Source organism: Octodon degus, unplaced genomic scaffold (assembly GCF_000260255.1).
Source record: "Octodon degus isolate 3935 unplaced genomic scaffold, OctDeg1.0 scaffold00053, whole genome shotgun sequence".
NCBI lineage: Eukaryota > Metazoa > Chordata > Mammalia > Rodentia > Octodontidae > Octodon > Octodon degus.
The window spans coordinates 8,796,195-8,820,426 of record NW_004524629.1 but is presented as its reverse complement, the minus strand read 5'-3'; the positions used below and the strand labels follow the sequence as shown (position 1 = coordinate 8,820,426).

Here is a 24,232-nt window from a genome sequence, read left to right as displayed (position 1 = left end):
TACTGATAATTTTTAAGAAAAGATTTTTATGAAAATGTGGGCTTTTAAAAGAAAATGGAAAGAACCTAAAAAGGTATCTCATAACTAATTATGAAGAAATCTATATGAGTTTAATCCAACATCCACCATGTCCTAACTAATGGGACCTACCTCATGCATGACCTTATAAAAGTTGCCTAGTAAATTTTTACTAAATGATTAGGTAAAAAGCTCTAAGGTAAATCTGCCCTCTTAATCATTTCTCCAAACTTTATAAGTGACTCTCGCTACAAATCAGAAAGAATATTTTAATGTTTCCTTTTAGAATTACCTTTGTATAGGGCCGGGGAGATGGCTCAGTGGAATAAGCGCTTCCCTGGGAAGCACAAGGGCCTAAGTTCAATCCTAGGTTCCGCAAAAAAAAAAAAAAAAAAAAAAAAAAAAAAAAAAAAAGAAAGAAAAGAAAAGAAAGAATTACCTTTGAACAAAACTTCATAAACCAATCGTGCTTATATTGAATTTAGTAATCATGTAAGTTTCCCTGTTCAAAATATCCAAATATAGGTTCCTTAAAAAAAGTTTTCCAGGTTCAAATTATGGAAAGCACCTCTAGCAAAAGCCTTACATACAAAAAAAAAAAAAAAATTCAGGAACACACTTCTTACTTTATGAAAGCCTGCCTACTATGAAAATACTCCATTATTTAAATTGATTTCTTTTTGAAAATATGGGGTTTAGAATTAGATGAGAGGATCAGCACGGCTAAGGTAATTTCTGGCTGGAGAGATTAATGTAATGGAGAGACTGAGTACCAACTGAAAAAAGAGATCGTAGCACCGATTGCTTTGCCTGCCACCCTTTATGGATTCACTTACTCAGGTGCCAACAGATGTGTTGGGAGCACTGAGAAGCTAGTGCACCAACCTAGAGAGAAATAGCAGCTGCTCCTGTTGAGCTCACGAGCTGGATCCATGGCCTTTACTTCTTACTGCTCCTGGATGCCCCTTCTCTGTGGCAGGTCAAAAGCACTGCACATAGCAATTTTTACGCACAGAATCTATTTTCTTAGTGGTGGGAGGGCCTAGAATTTATAGAGAACTAAATATTGGCCTAAAAGCTCTTCAATTAAATAAGCTTAGTAAAATTTATGAGTTAGAACTTCTGGCTTCTTGCATCTTACTCATAGTCTTGCTGCTAGTTTCTTCTATATACCAGCTGTAGGGTCAGTCTGTCCCTTTCCTCCAAGTTCTAGATGCACTATCTCAATTTCAGTTCTCGTGATGCATACAAGTATCTGCTTATGAGTTTTGTCTCACTCCAGTGCTCAGTATCCTTAGGTTGATATCTATTGTATAGAAAATACTCAATAAATACAGGCTATTGACTTCATTTGCATTCTTTCTGTACTAGAATATTTTTCCTATTCCTGAAGTTCTTCTCAGAATCAGCTCCCAGTTCTCAAACATGTCAGTTTTCCCTTGACAAGCGAATCTTCCCACTTTCTGCTTTTCAATAGCTGTTTCTCTACAAATGTCTGCATAGTCACTCTTTACAACTTCATTTCCTTCTTGTCTCCCTTACCACTCAACTTTGCTGCATTCAGGTGTCCAGAATTAACCAACACAGCAACATAGACTGGGGCTGGGGAGTGCATCGGACTCAGGCATGTTTTTGGCTCATGCTTACATTTGGTAGCCATTTATGTAGAAGAAGCAGAAGTCATCTCAGAATACACAGCTAGGCCTGGTGATATCTGCTGTGTTTAGCTAATGCAGTGTGTATGTAATTGGACTCTTCACTGCCTTGATTCGATGATCACTCAACAAGGAAGCCATAGGAAAATGAATAATATGGAATGAGGCAATATGAAAGAGCCACCATTTCTGGATAATCATAGCTATATCTATCAGGTCTCCACACTGACTACTATATTCTTTTATTTGAAAAAGTATAAGTAAAACCTCATGATAAAATTTTTTTAAACTACAGTGGTACATTGCTTCGTGAACTTAATTCATTCCATGATTCTGGAAAAGATGACCACAGCCCCTCTTGTCACTCACCACAGAGTTCACAAGCAAAAACAAAATTTTGCTGAATGCTTCTATTTGAGAACCAAATTGTTTACCATCAAAAGCATTCATGAACCAAATGCATACCACTGAATTGTGATATCTTTGGAGGCAATTTCAGTAAAATTGCACAACAAAATTTTCTATCATAATTTTGCCAAACAGATAAGAATCAAGATTTTTCTGAGTTCCTAAAGAATACATTGCCTATGTTAGAAATTTTATATAAATTCACTAGAATGATTAATGTACATTAGCCAATCATATTTGAAGCATAATGAGCATGGTGTGCCAGGAGATGAGGAATATTTACTTTATTATAGACATTATTTACTTTATTATAGACATTATTTAACACATTTAGCTTAGTGCTGCAGGTACATACTTAAGTCAGTCTTACTGATTCTAAACTCTTTGTAGACAATGCCTTTCTTATTGCCTGCACCCTTTGCCTTGCTGCCCTGTTACACCACTGCGCACTTGTCTTGGAGGATAACTGATAGCATTTTCATGTAGAAGGACAAAAGCAAAGCTCAGAAAAATGTAAGTATTAACCACCACAAAATGTGAATGGTAGACTTGCACTTCTAACTTATGCCTCATCTCAAGTCCTTTCTTCTATGGTATATGAGGAATAATTTTTAAAAATGAATGGGATCACTTTACATATAGAAAGTGCTTGCAAATGTATGACTTCATTTCATAGTTATACCAAGCCTGTGGAATATGTAGGCAGGCGCTCAGCATCTGCATTCATAGGTGAGTGCCTACAGTACAACATGGCTTTAATAACAGTCTAAATGGTACAAGTAGAAGTTGAGCCCTCATGATGCCTTATGTAAAATTTTAGCCATTGTGGCACAGCATTTTGTGCCATTTAGGAGTATCTTGTAAATAGTATAGACATGTAATATTTTCCTTTCAATCTACCAACATGCTCTGCTCAATGGTGTTTTTTTTTCCTTAACAGGAATTTATTGCTATCTAAAATAAGCTAGCTAAATGGATTTACCAGAGCACAGAGGTTCAGAGAATGAAGTTTAGAACATGACAGATCTGGGTCCACATCATTTCTCTGCAAAATTACTGGTCATGTGGTTGTGGACCGCTACTGGCCCTCTGTAGGCTGATTTCGCATTCACCAAATTGCACTAACAATTATGCCTCAGGGTGTTACTTGGATAAGCCAGATATTTACAGCCAGTCGAGTGCTAATACATACGTGTGATGCCTGTAAGTTGTATTATCCATTCAAATTTTATTCTTTTATACAAGTATTCCTGGTATTAGAAAGATTCAATGAATGACATTTTCTTTTCTAGGACACTATTATTGTGATTGCATTGATTCAATTGAAAAAGTCTTGTTACTAGTTTTATATAAAAATAAAAAAGCCATTATTAATATTTTCAGAACCTGAAACTTTAAAATAGTAAAAACTAGAAGAGTCCATTGACAATTTTAACCTATTCCAAAATCATGTAAAGAATAATAATAGATCTCTGTGCAGCATTTTTATCGAGCCACATTTTTATTATAGTCATATTTTGAACAAGGACTTCTATTACTTTAATTATACTAAGCAAGCTGCATATGATGTATGATACTCTTTCTTAGCCTCACCTATACAGAATTCATTACAAATGAATTTTTAAATGTTCATTCTAATAAACTATAAAAGAACAGACCTCTAGTAGGGTGTCATTTTAGACATAGTAGCGATAATGGGGTCTTCTACCCATGAACTTACTTTTCTATAGGACATTTCCTAGGTTTTCAAAGATAGACCAAGTGGTCATCAACCAGTGTTGTCCTTCCCAAGTTTACTGCAGTAACCAGCCAGGCATGGTGGACCATACCTGTAATGCCAGAGATGTCCAGGAGAACAAGGGAAGAAGATCACAATTTCAACCTAGCAAGACCCTGTCACAGAATTTACAAAAGGGCTCAGGCTGTATATCAGTAGTAGAGCATGCCTAGAGTCAATCTTCTACTCCTGCAACAACAAATGGTCAACCCTATATTGTTGGTAGCTTCCCCAGGGTAGGACCTCTGTTGGGCTAAAGAATAGCCTGTGGTTCACCCATTTAGGTCCAAAACAAACTGAGAAATAGGTAAAAGAATGTTGTTGGAGATACAAACCCTCTCTTTCTCAGGAGGTCAAGTGGCTAGGCATCATAGTTTGGTGAGTCTGACTTTCCTTCCAGTCATAGCTGTCCTGGGATAGGGCATCTGCCCATATGAGAGCAAGAAGGCAAGAGGCCACCAAGTTTTGCACTTGGAGAAACAGTCCATTTGGATAACTTTGTCCCTGTCAAAACTGCATGCAAAAGAACCAAATATGCTTAACAGACCAAGTTCTATTCCCAAATTTAAAAATGACTCTTCTTCCAGACTTCTAAGAGCAGTAGGTGGCAGAGCAGAAGGTGGACTTAAATATGATGTCAAAGTGTATACCCAGACTAAAGGACTTTCCACTGAACTGTACACCTGGGAACTGCAATTCTAGTCCCATCACAAAGACTACACTTTCAGGGATCATTTCTATTACATGTTTCTAGTCCGACCACAGAGGGACTTCCAGGTATCAACCACACTAAGGAATTCCACCTCTAGTGTGCCAGAAGGGTTGGTGTAGGAAATATAGTCTTGCCAGATTAATGCTGGTGAGATAGCTCAGTGGACTAAGCACCTGCTTAGGCAAGTGCAAGGACTGGGGTTTGAGCCCCAACACCATATGCCACACGGGTCCCATCACTGAGTGTGGTGAACCAGCCCCAAGGCCAGACATAGTGGCACATGCCTATAATTCCAGCACTGGAAAGGCTGAAAACAGGAGGATCACTAGGAGTCTGAGCTGCATAGTGAGACCCTGTACCAAATACATTAAAAACAAAAAAAAAGTTTTGCCAGATTAAGGCTGGTTCAATAAAACCAGTCATCATTCAAGCTTTGTGAGTTATAATCACATGATTGTATAAATTCATTAATACTGTTCAAGCCCCTTTAAATAGTATAAAATTGAGCACACCTATTGAATCACAAGCAAAGTTGTCTTTCCAGAAACACAAGTGTGGCACTCTGCTACAAAGTGTGATAACATCTACTTTTTACAAATTTAACACAATAGAAACGAGGAGTGGTCACAAATATTTATTGATTGTTTTACTACCCACCATTTACGTTTTTGCCTTATCTCAGTGGGTGGTATTACCTAAGGGTCCAATCCAAAGACTGGGTGTTTTTCTGATTTCCTTCCTTTGCCTCTCCTTTCATATTTAATATATTGCTGGTTTGTTCAGTTCTGAGGCTTTGAATATCTCAAATCTTTCCCCTCATTCCAGCCCCTTTATCATAAATCTTTTGCAGGATATCTCTGAACTCCTTCATAAGCTTCTAAACTTGCCTCCCTACTGCTAACTGTAGCATTTTATTGGTGAGAAAATTGAAGTAGTCTGACTCTGGGCAAAATATTAAATTCACTAATGAGGAAGAGCAATGAGGAACAGAGTCTAAAACTGAGCTCAAGTTTATTGAATTTAAAGATCAGCTTTTAAACTCTCATATTTGTCAGTCCTACACCAGTATCTCTCTCACTAATGCTACTACCTCCAATTCTAACAATAGCTTTTCAGCTAATTCAGGCCAATGACTTATACAACTCATTACAGAATGATTTTTAAACAGCAACTTAGTGATAATTTTAAGACACTTTGTTTTCAAAGTAAAATGCTTACAGCGATGTAAGTTGCCCGATTCTATCTACAAGTAGGGTAAAAATAAATAAATTTCAGGTTTACCCTTCTTGACTGCTGGAGCTGACTTCTAATCCTAGGAATGGATAAATGAAATATAATTTGGAAAGTTAGCAATGTAAAGTTTAAAAAATTAAGGGTGGGACTGGGGAGATAATTTGGTGGTCTAAGTGCCTGCGCAAGGACCCAGGTTAGATCCCTAGTATGGCATGCTATGCCGGCCCCAAAACTGGGCATGGAGGTGCAAGCCTGTAATTCCAGCAGTGGGGAGGCTGAACCAGGAGGATGACTATGAGACTGAACTGCATAGTGAGACTCTGTATCGAATTAAAAAAAATTAAGGGCATGAAAATTAATGTGTCCTGATGATACCCACTATCCATTTGTAAAGCTGTGTCCCTTGGCTAGAATTTTAGACATCTTTTGGCCAGAAAGATTGCTATATATCATTAAAGTGTGGTCCCTCAGTTTAAGGTAATAAAGCCAAGGTCCAGAGTACAAGGAACATAATGGGAGATCCATGCAGCTGAACTGAAGTTACAGTCTAGGACTCCTACTTTCCAGTCCAGGGCTTTTCCTCTATATCATCTTTCCTTTGTGTCCCTGTTCAGCAGTAACAACCACATAAAAGAGCAGACAATTCCAAAGTGACACAACAAGAGCAACAATAAAACCACACTCGGGTCTGCTTGATTACATAAAAGCTGATAGTTCTTCCAAATACACTCTCACTGTTCTCTAGGATGATGGCTTTAAGATCACCAAGCTGATGGATAAGAAGTTTCTGGCTGGCATAAGGCTTTTGTAAACCCTTTTTCAACTCAGGTGATCATTTATCTGCAGATAGAAAGTTTAAAAATATTTTTCAAAATGTGAAGAAAAAATCAAAAATAAGATGGATGAGGTGCTGAAGAACAGATAAATGATGTTTTTATATATAGTTTTTATTTATGTATTTGGTTCAGGGTCTTGCTGTGCAGCTCAGACCCATAGCTATCCTCCTGTTTCAGCTTCCCCAGTGCTGGGATTACAGGTATGTGCCACTGCACCAGATTTGGGGGCCTGCACTGCATACAGTACCAGGAGTCAAACCTGGGTCCTTGTGCTTGCTAGGCAAGCACTTAGACTGCTGAGCTATCTCCCAGGCTGATAAATGAGTTCTTAATACTAAAGTTCACATTACTAATTCTCTTAAGTAAGCTTTTATTTTATGAAGTCCAGAAAGATTGTTTTTGTTGTTCTTCCTTTTCATAGCTAAGCTGTCATTTTGGCAAATGACCTTTGCACAACGAAGTCCTTGTCTTAAAGACTCATACTGCGCAGAGTGTCCTCAGACTCCGGAGCTCACACCTCTGTGCTGTCACCCTCATGTGAACCTGTAGGCCTGTTTAAAAGAGTCACAACACTAATTACAGTACCAGATGTGTTTCTGAGCTCAGTGCAAACATGTGTAGTTCTGTAGGCTCAATAACAGACAGAAAAAAAATGCAAGAGTACAAATGCCCATGAAAGCATAAGATTGATATGCAAAGAAGTTTTCTGTGCATTAGGAGGGATGCCAAACTGAACCCCACATGCAAAATCAAAATTTGCTAGTTATAAGAATAAGAGAATACATAGATGAAATGCAATAGCCAGTGAACATAAGCTTTGTGTTTGTTTCTGATTTCCTTCCACAATATCAACTGAAGCTTGGGATAGGAAAATTTATTCTTCCACTATTTGCATCAGGTTCTTCCAAGCCAATTTAGACTGGAATAGTAGTAAAGATGATTATGAATAAAAAGAAAAATGACCAAATTATACATATAAAATCCCTAAGCATCACTACTTAATTAATCAAAAGAAAAATGCAAATATTATAATTAGAATAGTTGGCAATTCATTACAGGAGGGATAAAAGAGAGCCTGGGTTCCAGTTCCATGAAACATTGTTAAATGTCTCATTTACATAAACTTGATCTATTTTCATTAATCATCCTCTATTTTTGTTTAGTTCTCTGGTGATCAGTTCTTCTCAACAGATCCTGTGATTCTTGTGCACAGCACTTTCAGACAAAACTTTTCCTGACTCCCTTCGATTGGCTTGTCCTTGCTAATTCCTTCCTGAAGGGAAGTTTTGGAGCAACTTCTGGTTCTCCTGTAACTTGTGCTTGTCATTCCTGCAGATCCTCCCACCATCACGGAGTCGAAGAGCAACGAAGCCACCACGGGTCGGCAAGCTTCGCTCAAATGTGAGGCCTCAGCAGTGCCTGCTCCTGACTTTGAGTGGTACCGGGATGACACCAGGTGTGTGCTGCCAAACCTGCCATTCACTCCCCTTGAAGGACAGAAATCCAACTACAAAGCCAGCCCAGTTATAAGTCTGCGAAACTAAACAATCCAGATCTTTATTTTTAATATTTGTATCCAGTGCTTTGGGGCTTGTAGCTCTTACACTTAAGTTTAAAAACATTCAGGTTAAATGTGAAAAATGAAGTACATGGGTTTATGCACATTTTCCACCTGCATATGCTTCTTGCCTATAGGAGAAACTCAAGCCCAATGAAATCCATTTATTCCCAATGAGTCTCCAATAGCCACTGGTTCTAATAATAAGGAAAGGATTCTAAAGCTAAAGTTATCGTTAATGTTTCTTTTAACTCTTCTGTTTTTCAACTCTTAGGATAAACAATGCTAATGGCCTTGAGATTAAGAGCACGGAGGGACAGTCCTCCCTGACGGTGACCAACGTCACTGAGGAGCATTATGGCAACTATACCTGTGTGGCTGCCAACAAGCTGGGGGTCACCAATGCCAGTCTAGTCCTTTTCAGTAAGTATGCCACAGCAGCGCCTCGCTTGGCATTAAGTTGATTGCATCTTTCCTGGCACCTGATGGTCACTCCCTCGTATGTTCAAGGTGAACTTGTACAAAAGTGAAAACGTATTCACTGAGATTGAAGCCCAGGATTTCCAATTCCTGTGGAAAGAAGAATCTCGCAGATTGAATAACTCTCATTGTATTTTCTTATTTTTTATTTGTTTTTCTTAGTTTTGTTTTTCCTGGAAGGTTAAACTGAAAAAAAGAAAATATTCAGGGAGTACATATCTCTCTTGTGGTAGCCTTTTTAAGAAGCAGGGGTGATATAAGGGCCTGGAAATGGATGACTGATTGTTAAAAAAATATAAATAGAATGGTTGAGGGAGAAGCACCCGATTTGAATAGATGAGGAGCTAGGAGAAAAGCAGGCTAGAAAAGGAAAATGTATATATACAACACAAAAGAAAAGACAAAAAGAATGATTAAAACATTACATAAAATCTAAAGAATGGGCAAGAAGCACAAGTGCCTGCCCGGAAAGCACAAGGTCCTGAGTTTGATTCCCATCATTAAAAAAAAAAAGAATATAAAGAATGAAAATAAAATTGCAGAACGTTTCCATGTGATAGCAGGAAACATTACTTTTTTGAATTTTTGTTTGTCTTTACAACAGAGATGGAGTAGTGTGAAAGAGAGTATTTCTGAAAATCTGAGAAGATTCTGTAAACTGGCTAAGAAGGGGTCAGTGATTTGAAAGTTACCAGTGTTGGCAAGAGTCCCAGTGCAGGTGTCCATCCTTTCAGCATGTGACAGGATTGTGATGCCCTGGCCCTGCTGGTCAGAGCAATATGAGTATTGAAGTAAAACACCTGCAGAGAAAGAGGCTGAATGCAATCATGGGAAAACAAGAGTGTTTGAGAAGGGGCATGCTTATTAGAATAAGTAAATCAAGCTAAGAAGTTAGCACATACTGACCCAGAAAAGCTTATTTAGACTAAGCGAAAAAGGCCAACAAATATATCACTATTCTGAAATAGCAAACCACTAATAGTTTTTCTTCAAACTTTGAGGAAAAGTTCTATGTACTACAAAAGTGTTTTCAACTTATGTAATTTATTTTAGATGAGTCTAAAGGAAAAAAAGAATTCCCTTGAAATATAGTGCAAAAGCCATGTTAAAATTGCTTTCACTGCCAGTGAAACTTGAAAGCTACCAGTTTTCTTCCAGTAAACTTATTTGGTCCTTTGTCAAAGATAAGGTGACAGTGTGTCTGAGGTTGCCACTGTATCTTCTATTCTGTTCCACTGATCCTCCTGCCATTTCTTTCCAATACCATGCTGATTTTATCATACTAGCTTTGCAGTATAATTTTGAGTCTGGGATTGTGGTGCCCATCCTGCTGACTTGCCTTTTTTGCCCAGAATCACCTTTTCTATTCTAGGTATCTTCTGGTTCCAAATGAATTTTAGGATTTTTTTTTCTTTAGATCTGTGTGGTATTTTGATGGTATTTAGATTGAAACTGCATTAAATCTGTATTACAGCTTTGGGAATCTGGCCATTTTTACTATGTTGGTTCTTCCTATCTAAGAACAAGGAGTATCTTTTCATTTTCTGAAACTCTTCAATCTCCTTTTATAGGGTACTGTAACTTTTACTCTACACATCTTTTATATTTTTGTTAGCTTGATTACAAAGTATTTCATTTCTTCAATGCATTTGTGAAGAGTGTGCTTTCCATAATTTCTCTCTCTGTGAGTTTGTTGCCTGTGTACAGGAAGACTATTGATTTTTGAGTATTGAATTTTTATCCTGCTACACTACTAAGTTAGGATATTAAATCTACAATGTTTTGGAGGAGGTCATGGGATCTTCCATATACTATATTATATCCTCTATAAATAGTGATAATTTAACTTTTCCCTTTCCTATCCCCTTATTTTTTCTCTTGTCTAATTGCTCTGATCAATGTTTACATAACTATTGAATAGGAGTGGCAATAATGGACACACTTCTCTTGCTCCTGATTCTATAGTGAAAGCTTTCCATTTTTTACTATTTAATATTATACTAGCTAGGGATTTCTTTTGGCCATAGATAGCTTTTATAAGATCAAGGTGAAGACCATCTATTCCAATTTTCTGTCGGTTTTTTTAATCATGAATGGGTATTAGACTTTGTCAAATGCTTTTTCTGCACCTATTGAGATAATCTTGTGATTTTTTCCTTGGTTCTGTTAATGTGGTGTATTGAATTTATTGATTTGCATATGCACAGACAGCGTACACATCAGCATTTGGCTTGGAAATGATTTCTCACCTTATGGGAAAACAAAGATGTATTATGTTTACTGAAGAATGATATATGAAAGGTCATTAGGCTTTGAGATAAAAAGCAACTACCGAAATTGTGGAAAATGAGTGAATCAATGATTCAGTTTCATAGACTCAAAGCTAAGGGTGAGCTCTGATTATTTTGTAACAAGAATGCTAATCCCCCACCCAGCCTCCTATTGTCCTTAGATTTGGGGGATGCCTTGGTATAAGATCTATTGTTGAAACTTTGAAATTGAGGTCCTATGGTATTACAATTCACATGAGGCAGAAAGGGAAGGGGAAAGAGAAAGATGAAATGGAGTGAGAGAAACAAAAAAAAGAAAACAGGAAAGAAGAGAAAAAAAATTACATATGTGAGTGGGCTGGATATTATTTATGTTCAAATTAATGGGATTAATAGGAAGACACAGACACTGGACAAAAGTTGGTGGTGTTTCTCCTCAGAACAAGAATCAGATGGGGCTCTGCAGCCAGCACCTAGCAGTAGGAAGCACTGTGTGGGCAGCGGGGCTCTCTGCTGACCTAGCCAGTCTATAGCAGCTGAGGCAGCTGGTGCACGGCTGCCAGCCAGAGGCTGTGGGAGGGGCAGACCCAGAGCCAGAGCCCTGAAGAGTTCACCATGATTTGCTGGGTTGGCGAGTCAGCACATTTTCAGTCCTGTCCATGCCAGTGACAAGCTGACTTTTTGTAGTGTCAGTGTGTGATCACCTTGTCCTCAGCCGCGTGCACACACTTCTCCAATCTGTTCAAACACTGATCTCCAAAAGGGTTGCTGTAATTAAACGACAGTATCACAAGGCCCTGTATTCATACCAGTTTTTCCTAAGCCAGTGGAAGCCTATCTTTCTCATTTGTCTTGCTCTTCACACATTCAAGCCCTCTGTCAAGATTAGTCTAGACAGTGGTACCTTGGTTCAGGAATTTAATTTGTTCCACAGTTTTAGAAAAGATAAATCTAATGTCTTGTGCAGGAGAGATGGTTGTGGTTGTTTGCATCCAACGTAAAGTTTACAAACAAAAACAAAATTTTGCCAAATGCCTTTGTTTGCAAACCAAACTGTTCTCAAACAAAAGTGTTCATGAACCAAGGTACCACTGTATATTTAAATAAGGTCTTTTAAATAGTTTTCTTTATACCCATGCTGAATGTTACCACATATTTTTTTCTGAATGTGTGAGTCTATTGGCACAAGGCAAGACTGGCAAGGATTCAGCTTCTCAATTTGGTCAAACATGGGAATGTGCACTACATACCTGAAAGCTTGCGTTCTGGCGGTGCAAGATGCAGAGTTCTGTGTTCTGCATCTGTGCCAACAAAGCCATGTTTTACACTGATGGTCAATGAATGACAGGTTTCTCTTGTTCCAGTGTTGATGTTCACTTTGTTTTAATACAATGAATAAAGAGGAATACGAACAGATTTGAATGACATTGTTTCTTAGCTGGTGTGTGCTCACCATGTGCTCAGCTGCAAACCAAATGCTTCATGTATATGAGTTCATTCAGTTGCCATGACAAACCTACTATGTAGTGTTTCTCCCAAATGCAATTTGTGTAATTACTGACTCTTTAAGGCTGAGCTTGAGATCTAAGTTTCAGTAGTCTGTTTCCAGAATTCATTTTTGAGACCAAGACATTATTTATATACGTAAGCAAAAACATTAGAAGATACATCTTGTACTTTGGAAGTTATCTTTTCACCTTGTGAGACTTTGTTGTTGGCCTCGTACTGCTGTATATCTTTACATACAAGAGCACAGTTTCTTTTATTTCCCATTTCCATTGCCATTAGCTCCATCAGCTTAGGTTTGCTAGATTAGTATTACAGTATTATTATTATTACTAATAACCCAGCCTAGTGGTGTAGGATGGAGAGAATTATCCCCCCACATATTAGAGGATGGTCCCACTGATAAGTTAGTTCCCTTGTGCTTAAAAATGTGAGGATTGTGAGGATTAGTGAGGTATTTTGAGGATAGTGAGTACAAAGGAATGAAAATACAAAGAAATCCGTAAGCTGTATCAGTGTGTAGGCGGTATTTTTTCATTTTCTCTGTAATTTTAAAAGATCATTGACTTGTGAACCTATAATTGACTGAATTTTAAACATTACCTAAGTAACAGCACTATAATGAATCTTTATAGCTAGGGCCTCCCTTCTACTTTAGAAAGCATTCTCTATTATTATTTTAGGGCTTTATTTTAAACACACACTACTCTCTGGTGCTGGTTAAAACTTGGCATATTCCTTAGCCAGATTCTTACAGAGGCCACAGAACAAAACAATCTGAAGAGCTATTTGAACACTAACTTTACGTAGTTTGAAAGACTACATGCAAATTTCTATAAGTGCTTTCTGTGGATAGGAAAGGAATCAGTGGGCACTTGGAAATATCTCAACCATAGGTATCAAGTAGGTTGACATTCAGAAACAACATTGAACTTGTATAATAGCATTGGAAAAGAAAATTTTTGAGTTCATAGATGACCTCATTACAGCACCCTACCTTTGACTCCATTTTTGTCATTTAGGTGCCTTTAATTCAAAGTGTCTCCTTGTGAAGTGTAAACGTCCATATAGTTGTTTCTCATGTTGTCTAGCAGAATCAGCTAATAACACTCTGCCCCACATCACCACTATGCATATAGCCCATATGTATATGACTTGCTGAAAGCTGCCATCAATGAGGGCCAAGCATGCAGCTGTGCTCCTACTGCCTCTCAATGTGTGTTGAGCTGTGTGGACCACAAGTGTTCAGAGAGCAAAGAAATGCCTAACTCCAACATGTCATACCTTCACCATTTGAAAATTGAGTTGGAAATTTCCCTTTTCATTTGAAATAGTATTTAGCTCACTTTATATTCTTACAAAAAAAAAAAAAAAACACATAAATCTTGGGCATAGACCATAAAACAACAGCAGAAGAACGGTGGATGACTAAGGATAAAAATCTGAATTGGGGATGCATCTAAGAGGAAACAAGTCAAAGGACTGAACTGAGAGAATGAGACTAGCTAGTGAGCCTATAATGATGATATCAGGGTGGATCCAAGAAGCTGAGGAGGTGAAAAGACAAGGAAAGAAGGGTGGGTGTGATGGCTGGGCTGTGTAAGTGCTTTTCTGGGATTGAGGGCAGAGTGCGTCTACCCAGCTGTGAACAGAGTGATGAGAAGATATTAAGCTGAGTTATTCAAACAGTCCAAATAATAATAGTAATAATAAAAATAAAATACAGTAGAAAGAGTATAATATGGGACAGTAACCTCCAACTGCTGTATCAATGCTGAAAGGAGTTTAGCTATTTATTTTCAAAGCTGGAAGCATAATACCAAATAACCGGCGAAGGTTTAATCCATTTTTCTACTTGACACTTGTGTAACTAAGACACAGTTGTTCACTGGGCTGTTATTGACCTGCTCCATCTTAATGGACTTTGGACGCCTTCACATTTAAGTTGCAACTAGAGAGCTCACACTGCTGGGAGGCTGGGCTTGTTGTGTCCAGCTCCAGTGGAAGCCTGAAGATCAGGTAATTTCTACTCTTTGTAATCTTACATAACAGGAGGCAGGTAGATAAAGACTAAATATGTGAGTATGTTTATCTCTTTATGTTTTTGGCTTCTGTTGATGTTTATTTCTTATTATTCCTTTAAGAAAGAATTTGTATGAAATAGGTAAAGGTATGTGCTAATTATGTTACATTATTGTGTTCAAGAGTAGCAAATTGGGCATTGTTCCCCTCATACACCATTCTACCATATGGCAAGAGCATCAGAGGAAGATTTCAACTTAAAACTAGGTTTTAATTGTGTGTGTGTGTGTGTGTGTGTGTGTGTGTGTGTGTGTGTGTGTAACTTGACAGTCTGAAGTCTTAGCACCTCACTTTATTGAGTTAGTAGCTCAGATATAAGAACATGAGAGACTCACATGCTTAAGACCTAGTGTTCAGAAGAAAAGTACTTCTTATTACCCACTGGGATGATTCACCAAGCAAGCTTGATTAGTTGATCAAATTTCAGACAAAATTGTATTATAACAAGTGTAGGATTAAGGAATAGACTACAAATAAAATTATATCATTTCAGAAAACATTTAAGCTGGGGATTTCTTTTGCATTGACATCATTAATATGGAAGCAAACCTCTGAGAGAAAAGTTGAATTAGTATTTCCCAAAATAAATTTTCCAGCTTCTTGGCTAAGGCTGACACTGGCTGTGGGGCTGAGGGAGACAGAGGAAGTCTGTATCTAGGGTAGTTCCATATGTCTTGAGCTAAACAGGAGAAGTGGGCCAATATACATCACCTGGATTTATTCAATGACACCTACAACATTTGGCTTTCAAAAAAATCTGCAATCTTTAATGACTGTTTCCAGGGAAGGGTAGGATCCAGTAGGGTTACCACAACCTGATGTTCTCTTCTTACTCAAGCCAAATCTTTAATAAAAGGTTTTGTATTTTTAATTTTATTAATACCTCTCATTTTTTAATGTTAACAGGAAGAACAGATACTTTATAGGAAATATGATCCTATAGGCATGGAAATTTCATCTGTTTTATAATTGTTTAAGTAGCTAAACATGAGAAAGATATATATTCAAGCTTTCCATGATGTTTGCTATTTTTTCCCCTTTAGAGCGTGTTTTACCCACAATCCCCCACCCTATTCAAGGTCAGTATGACTTTTATCATCGTAACTTTATTGATGGGTCATTCTCCAACATCTGTAAAGTGAAAAGAGGAAAATACATTCACATGATTCACATACAACATAATTATTTTCCTTAGACATTCAAAAGAGTTCATTCTCTGCCCTCAGTGTTAGATGAGCAGAACAGTTGAGTCATTTGCCCTCCCTTCACATCATTCAAGAGCCCAAAGGATAATGAGAAACTACAGTGGAATTTTTTTTCTTCAATTGTTATTTATCATAGATAATGATGAACTTACATATTTGGGACACAACCATTTAAGTTCTCTAGCTCTGCAGCCCACAAAAATGTAAATTCTCCCACTAACTTCTTTCAGAATTGGAAATTTTTACTATATGAATTTGACACTGCTATTGCTTGTGAAAAACAATTTTGTAGGCTACCAAGTACTAAAGTTAACCAAAGGATTAAGGATACTTACTAAGATACTGTTCCCTTAAACTACTGACCAATTCCTGAGTTTTCTCTATTAAATGTAACTATTTTAGAAAACAAAATTTTAAAAAAGTAGTCATCCTGCTTTCCTTTTTATAAAACTTCTACATCCCCAAATATAAATTTGTCTCCTACACTACATTTAGATGCAAGTTGCAGCCACAACCTTCTAGCTTAAGGCTATTTAAAGGCAAATTGGCAAATAAAATTAAAATAATACAGAAAAATCTGAAATGAAACCAACCTACCATTGAAATTAAATTCCAGAAAAGTGATTTGCAAATAGCACTCAAGGACTTGACAAAAAATGGAAACTAGGCCATGCGGGGCCTACTGTGGAAAAAGTAAATCCAATTAAACAAGATTTTCATACACACTATAAAGCAAATGTGCTCAGAATAAAAGGTAGAAAGTTCTTATTTTATAAGTTTGAAGATGGATCACATTTCATTAACACTTGTCCAGACTAAAACTTAGAACAAAATTGTGTATAGCTATTCAGAGTGTCAATAAGGCAATGTTTTGAATATTTATGCATTCATATATATGCAAACTTATTTTAATTACATTTGAAATGAGTATTGCAAGGCTTTTAGGATCCAGACAGATTAATAAAAGAAGTAATCTTAAATTTTAAGGAAAGTCCAAACTATTATTAGTATAAAGGCTTAGAACTGTTGAATAAAAAAATTCATATAAACATTAGTGCCTCTGATTTTTTTATCCCAATCACTAAAAATGAAGATTTTTAGAAAAGTGACTTTTTAGGGGCCGGGCAGATGGCTCAGTGGAATAAGCGCTTCCCTAGCGAGTGCAAGGGCCTGAATTCAATCCCCGGTTCCACCCAAAAAAGAAAAGTGACTTTTTTTTCAACCTGACACAAAACTAATGTTCACAGAAACTAGATCTTCTTGAATTCCTGATGTGCCACAATTATTTTAAGAAATTTATCTTCTAGTGTTGCGGAGACATTGACATCATTTTATCATATTGCCATCTTGCAGATATCTTGATATAGAAAATACACATATACACATTTGTCTCAGTGGATAATAGTTTCAAAGAGGTCCTGCCCCACCTAAGGTGAGCATCACAAAGACTCTAGGTAGCCTTTTAAGAAGGGCTGCAGCCACAGTCTGTAGCCACAAGGTCAAATCTTCATCTGATCATACATTATGATACGTGTAACATTGAACACAGTAAAGCCAGATGCTGTTCACAAAGGACAGCTATTAACACAGTGAAAAACAACCTGGCCTAGGAATGGAGCATGGGTTCCATTTTGTTGATTTTTTAATATTTTCCACAAACTGAATTGTTGATTGGAGAATGACCTAGTTAGACTTTATGTTGTAGGTAGACTGTAGTTAGCTTTCTTAGATCTGCTAGATTTTAGAGATTATAGTTTACCTTATTACTAATATTTTGGGCTTCTGCTAGTGCAAATTGAAAAGCTGTTCATTAAGACTTGGGACTGCTGATGTGAGAGGCTGCTATAGAAAAACAGCCAAGAATGGCCATGTAGCTCAATGGCAGTGCACTTGCCTAGAGTGCACGAGATGCTGGGTTCAGTCCCCGGTATGCAGAAAAGGGGCAGTCCTGTCTTATATTCCTTGTTCATTACTTTCTAGGGACCTAATCACTTTTCTACAGGAAAAAACTTAATCAAGAGGGCAACCCATGGGAAATGCAGTTTCCTATGGAAAGAATAGTAAACAGTAGAATGCTTAATCCTTTAGAATGTCAATTTCCTACACAAATATCTAGGGAAAGAATGCCTCACTGTGGTCATCGCTATAGCACAAGACTTTCATTTACGTAAATACTGTACATTATTATCATCCATATCGAAACCTAAGCTTTATCCCAAAGAGTTAACATAACCCTAAACAGCTAGTTGATAAAAAGGACCCAATAATTTTTTTTAACGCCTAATTTCCTTAAGGTGTTTTGAAAATGGAAATTCACAAAGAAACTTTTCTGTCCTCCCACAAAAAAAGGAGAAGTTTCTCTCCTGATGACCAGCCTAATGGAAGTGCCTGTTTCCTGTCCGCAGTTTCCTCGGGATTATACTCAGTAGAAGGCTGGAGAATTCGATCCTAAACCCTCTCAAGCAGTGATTAAACAAAAACAAGGCTCGATACGTCAGATGCATTTCCCTTGGGCTTCCATCCTGATATTGCTTGATTTTCTGCAGCAATAATAATAATAACACTGGACTTATACCAAAAGGCAATGCGTGCTGGCTGTGGCCAATTAGAAATTTTCAAATATCCTTTCCCCATGTTTCTCAAATGGAACCAGACAAAATGATAGGTGAACTTCCTGCTTCGCGATCTAAAAGATACATAAAAAAGTAAAATAAGTAGTGTTCCATCCTTGATCCGATAGGTGTCTTATCCCATTAATTTTAATTTAGGCTTATTTATTCTGAAATGAGTCCTGAATTGCATATATTTGCATAAATACTTCTGACTGTATTGCTGCAGAAAATCCACTGGATTGTAAAATGAGGAAAGCGTCAGCTCTTAACGTCTGCAGGAACTCCGCAGACTTTGTTTGGCTCCAGTTACTTCCTGGGGCTTTGAATACTGGGCAACAATAATATTTCTCTCAATCAGCTTATACATAGTCCTTCTTCATGATGGAAAGTACCTAGAGGATTCACACAGAGAAAGACCATTCATTTGGCCCCAGGTGCTGACGCCAACTTTAGAGAACCAAAAGCTCGGAAAGAATGAAAAGGACAAGGACAAGCCAGCATTGTTTTGTGTGTACAGCTCTCAATCAGAAAATTCCCGTGAGCTTGGAGCTCTCTGGGCTCCATCAGCTCATCCTTCTGTGATCACTGACTATACAGAGAAAGAAAAGAAAGACAGAAAAGAAAAATGACAAAATTCTCGAAAGCATCTCGCTTGTTTGCCTCCCATCTGATTATTTATCCCAAGTGAACAGCCTTTCCAATCACTAACCCTGTGTGGCGAGCGGGGCTGGAGAGCGCGGAGATTATCTCGCAGGTTCAGGCACTGCGCTGGGTTTGCGCACAGCTGCTTGCCCTTCAGCCCCTGCTTTTCCATTGATAAAACACATTGCACATGGCTGGGTTTGCATGATTAATACAGCTGTCTAAAGCTTTCTCTCGAAAAACAAAACCTCCCCAAATTAAAGTTATTTCTTTTTTAAAGTCTAACTCACAGACAAGCCAGATTTTATAAATCTGAAGTCATTCTGTTTCCTCCCAAAGGAAGACCAGTGTCCTTGCAGCCAGGCTTGGCATTAAAGCAATCAGAGAAGGCCAAACTTCAAGGCACTAGAAGCAAGACTGGGGAGAATTCCCTAGATATGGCCCCTGCGGTCACAGAACAGGCCCTGTATTTGGATACAATCCTGGAAATCAACGAGAAAATGTCTCCCTTCAGCTCCTTAATATAACTGTAGGGTCAACTTGTCCAACAATGATAACATTAACAATTAATCACAATAAGTAAGGGGCTTTTCATATACCACTAAAACCCTGAACTCTTTTGCACATATTAATTCAATTAATTCCTATAAACCTTAGAAAATAATATGCAATTTTCTGCACAAATTTCAAAGAGTAAAGTGTACCTGTATTTCAATCTCCTACAGTACTACACATGTCCAGGCAGCTATATCATATATATATAAATCTACAGTACATTATAAGTAACCATTATGTATGTATTCATAATATTCCATAGCTATGTATTTGATGAATGTTAAAGTCATAAAATTTATTTTACATATTATGATTCTTATGATGCATAATAGTTACCTTAATATCTATACAATTTTACGGAATTCATTTTCAGAAATGCTCAGACACAGAGAGATGTATGCCATACTCATGTAGAGATTTATATGAAAATATTCATCTTTTCAAAAAACATGAGCAGAGCTATCTGGCATTGGCACATCTAATTTCACACACTTATTCAAGCTGATTTACATATACACCACTATTAATCATAGATAATTACTAGCATTGTTCTCTGTAATTCAGTTTTTCCAACTGTGAAATGGGAAAGAAATTACATTTTTCATGCCCACAAGCTCAAAGTATATTTTAAATGACATACAAAAGAGTTTCAAGCTCCTAGAAAAAAAGCACATTGGAATTAAAATGATCACGTTCACATACACATATTTCCCATAATTTTTAAAAGTATTATATTTAGAGGTATACCTGTGTTGTATTGCAGGGACATTAAGGGGAAGTGATTTCAGTATATCTTCAATATAGTTTGATGTATTATGGATTCTGGGAATGTCTGAAATGTTTCACTTAAGAAGCTTCAAAATGGAAGCATTGTAAAACCAAATAAAAAAGATTTTTCAAAAGGGCATGGTGTCTTACACCTGTGATCCCTTAGCTTGGGAGGCTAAGGGTTGCATTCGTTTAAGTCCAGGCAAGACTACATAATGAGTTTAAGGCCAGCCTGAACTACTTAGTGAGACCCTCCCTCAAAAAAGAAAAAAAAAGATTTTGATTTTTCATTATTTGTAGCCAGTATTGTAACACAGCACATAAGGAAGCTGCTCACATGAACAACTCTGTACAGAGGGTCAGTTCATGTTCCATTCCAGTGAATACCATTGTGTACATTACTGCATGTCATGCTAATCCAAAGTCATCAACCTAGCAAACCTGTCCCTTTTGCTGGTCAAGAGTATAAAGTGAATTCCAGGAAAGGATTCAGATTTAAAGCCCCCTGTCCTTTCCTATTGGATGGCAGAAACAAGGGTCTTGTTTCTACTGATAACATTTACGCAGCCATGTCCAGCAAAATAACAGTGACCCAATTAGCCCTGACTAATACATGTCAAAATAAGAGTTCTCAGTACCTGATCCCTTGGCTCTTTCACTGGAAACAACAGACTTGCTCCTGATTTTCTTTAATAAGAGAAGCCTGCTGTTATAGTTCTACCAGCATAGAACCAAAGATTCATTCATTGTCAGTTCAGTGATTTAGGCCCAACTGTAGTCTGTGAGGTCTTATTCCGATTTCTGCTTCCCACCTCTTCCCACCTTTCTACTCTTTTTTCTTCTACTCTGTTTCTCAGACTATTTTTGTTAAAAGCACTTGAACAATCTACCTGAAACTTATTTAGACTGTTATAAATGTCCAACAGAGGCTCAGAAGTGTTATTCCTCTCTGAATTTACATTTAGTTTCAAGCTAAAGAGCTAAAAATCGTATAGCACCAATTTACAGGCAGGAAAATTTTTAGCACTAGGACTCTACTGATGCCTTTTCCAGTTTTCCCATACTGCATCTGTCTACCTCAGACAGCCCTTCCTGGTGACCTCCCTGTGTTTCTGCCCTGCTGTGTGCTATTTCGATTTCTAGAGCCAGTGTGGATTTGAAAATGAATACTTTTTTTTTTCAAAAATTCAAGCTTCCACTAAATTTTAATTTGATGGAAATATTACTCCTCTATGAGCTTTTTGGGAAAAAAAAATCTTTCAAAGTAACAATTACATTTGGGGATTAAGTTTAAGTAATTGGCAGTCTTCTCTTTTTAATTAAAAAGAATAAAGCTGCCTAAGAAGAGCTCAGTGAGATCTGCAGTGAAAAATGTTGGCACACTGCCCCAGAGGGTGGCAAGGCTGGAATCTAGAGTGGACAGAAAAGGCGGATGGACACTCCTTGTAGTATTCAGAGTACAGCACCCTAGGAACTCCCCTCTGTGTTTGTGTCATGTGACATTTAGCTTAAGGCTTGCAGCTGCCTGAGAGGCACTGCTAGGTGTAACCAGGAAGCGAATCCTTGGAAGCGAATCCTTTCTTTACTAGCTTAGCTCTAGGTTCAAGGTCAGTATGAAAGTAGACTCCTTAGAGGAAGCTGTACTACTTAAGAGTTAAAACAAATGCATTTATCTTAAATCACCAGTACAGACCCAGGCCCTGTCAAACATGATATCCTATCCCCCAAAATATAATTTTTAATTTTTGTTTGTGCCTTGGCTCCCTCTTTCTCCGCCATTTTAGTTTTTATTACTGATACAGTTCTTCATGTCCTTTTTCTTTTCCTTCCTTTTCTTACTCTCCTGGTATTCCAGGTACATGTACTCCTTTACATCCTTCTAACAAAGATAAACTTTTGATAGTATTTGCATTCACTTCTAAACAGTGGCTATTCTGTCATGCAAACACCAAGAAGCCGCTGTCTCTTTTATATGAAGTGAATAACTGACTTTTGAAGAGGCAAGATACAAATTAACCTTAGTAACAACTTCCCTGTCCTCGGTCAGTCTGTCCTCAGGATGGTCTTTTATCTTCACAAGCTCTTTGTAAGTACTAAGTGAACCAAGCACCTCAGTGGGGGGGAAATCAATGGAAACAGTCCCACCCTACATCTCCCCATGCACACTGCTGTGAGGAAACACACCTGCCAAGTAGGAGCACAGCATGACATAATAAGATGGCAATTCCAATTTAAGGTGTTCGGTGGTCCTACCAACTAGCAGATGACTCAGTAGGATTCTGCTGAGAATTGTCATCTTATACCCACCACAAATTAGTGGGAGGATAGAGCTTACAAGCTATTTATCATGCTTCTTAATTGGACGCTGGGGAGCCAAGCACCGCCACAGCACTGCACTACTATGCTTAGCACTGTGCTGACCTTCAAGGAACATGGTCCCCATCTCTGTAAGACCCATATGCATCTCATGCCCAGACAACACCTCTAACATGTGACCTTCACTATTCATCCATAGCATCAGTCCGGTCTACTTTTTATCTGCCCCTTGCTCAAGTAAAGGTTCTGATTTAATCTCCCACCTCATAAACCTTACATTTATAAGTGCAAACACATTCAGTGTAACCTTTCCAACTGTAAAACTAAAAAAAGGATACTGTTTGGGACAAGAGAAGTAGGCTGAGGCTAGGGGTACACAGGCAGCAACAACAGTAGGAGATCACTGTGTGCCTCACTTTTCTCTGCGTGCACTCCGTGCTCACCAGCCCAGATGGCTCCAAGCATCCCCAGCCATGTTCTGTGTTAGAGAACCGCTTGTGCATTCTGCGGTGCTTTATCAATTAGATGTGCAGATTTTGTTTACTGTATCATAACACAGGGGAAGCAGGGGTTGTTTGGACAACAGAAATCAAGTGGTAACTTGCCTTTAGAGTTAGGGATGAGTTTTTATTCTTCTGCCTAGATTTCCAGAACACAGGTAAGTTTGTCAGTGAAAACTGACAAGAGCGATTGTGCTGAGGAAGACAGCGATTTTTTCCACTGACAGTGGGTCCCTCAGGCTTTCATCTTCACATTTGGAATCATTCACAATGTGCCTCCTTAGGTGTACTCTCCACTTGCCTTTGCCTGTGCTTTGTAGTTTCTTTTAGAATTCCTGTCTTCTTTTCTTTATGAGATCTAATCATTAGGAACACAAGGAAAAAATCCTACATTCTTCATGGAAGTTCAGAGTAGTTTTTGGCACAAGTGAAGTTTATTCGGCAGTGACCAACATTTTGAGGACACCTGTCATTTAGTCAAAGAGATTTTTTCTATAATTTACTATGATCTGCATTTTAGGGATGATATTGGAGAACAAGCCAGGTTTAGCTTCTGTGTTAGAAGAGTACAGGCCATATGGAAAAGTTCATGATGAAGGAGATTAAATAATCCAATAAACTTTGTTAAATCCCTTTAAAGGTACTCACAAGCTGTTTGGGGAAAACAGAGCAGGGAGTTAGCTAGCTAGGCTGGGCTGATCATGAGGAATTGCAGCAGAAAGTGGATTTCCAAGAAAGAAAGAAAGAAAGAAAGAAAGAAAGAAAGAAAGAAAGAAAGAAAGAAAGAAAGAAAGAAAAGAAAGAAAGGACAGAGGAGAGTAGAAAATTCTAATGCATACAAAGTCTGTAATCCAGAAAGAGCTTCACTGATAGAGATCCAATATAAAATAGAGCAACTTTTAAACTATAGGGAAATTTACCTTATTTCTTACTTGTTTTGTATCTGGTCTGTTGATCAAACGGAGAAGAGAGAGAAAAGAAGGAAGGAAGGAAGGAAGGAAGGAAGGAAGGAAGGAAGGAAGGAAGGAAGGAAGGAAAAAGAAGGAAGAAGGAAAGAAAGAAGGAAAAAATGGAGGAAGGGAGGGAGGAGGTAGAGGGA

General features: G+C 37.8%; 1 protein-coding gene across 4 annotated transcripts in view; it reads left to right on the top strand.

Annotated features, from left to right (window-relative positions):
• The window catches only part of Lsamp (limbic system-associated membrane protein), a 692,964-nt gene that overhangs the window by 649,388 nt on the left and 19,344 nt on the right, over positions 1-24,232 (top strand). For 2 of the 4 annotated variants that reach the window (XM_023717642.1, XM_004633319.1), the window contains exons 5-6: positions 7,975-8,095; positions 8,472-8,620. In XM_023717642.1, coding sequence (XP_023573410.1) covers positions 7,975-8,095; positions 8,472-8,620 — 270 coding nt within the window. Of the gene's footprint in view, positions 1-7,974; positions 8,096-8,471; positions 8,621-9,281; positions 9,303-15,578; positions 15,615-24,232 lie in introns of those variants that run through there. The other 2 variants (XM_023717644.1, XM_023717643.1) reach the window with 2 other exon arrangements.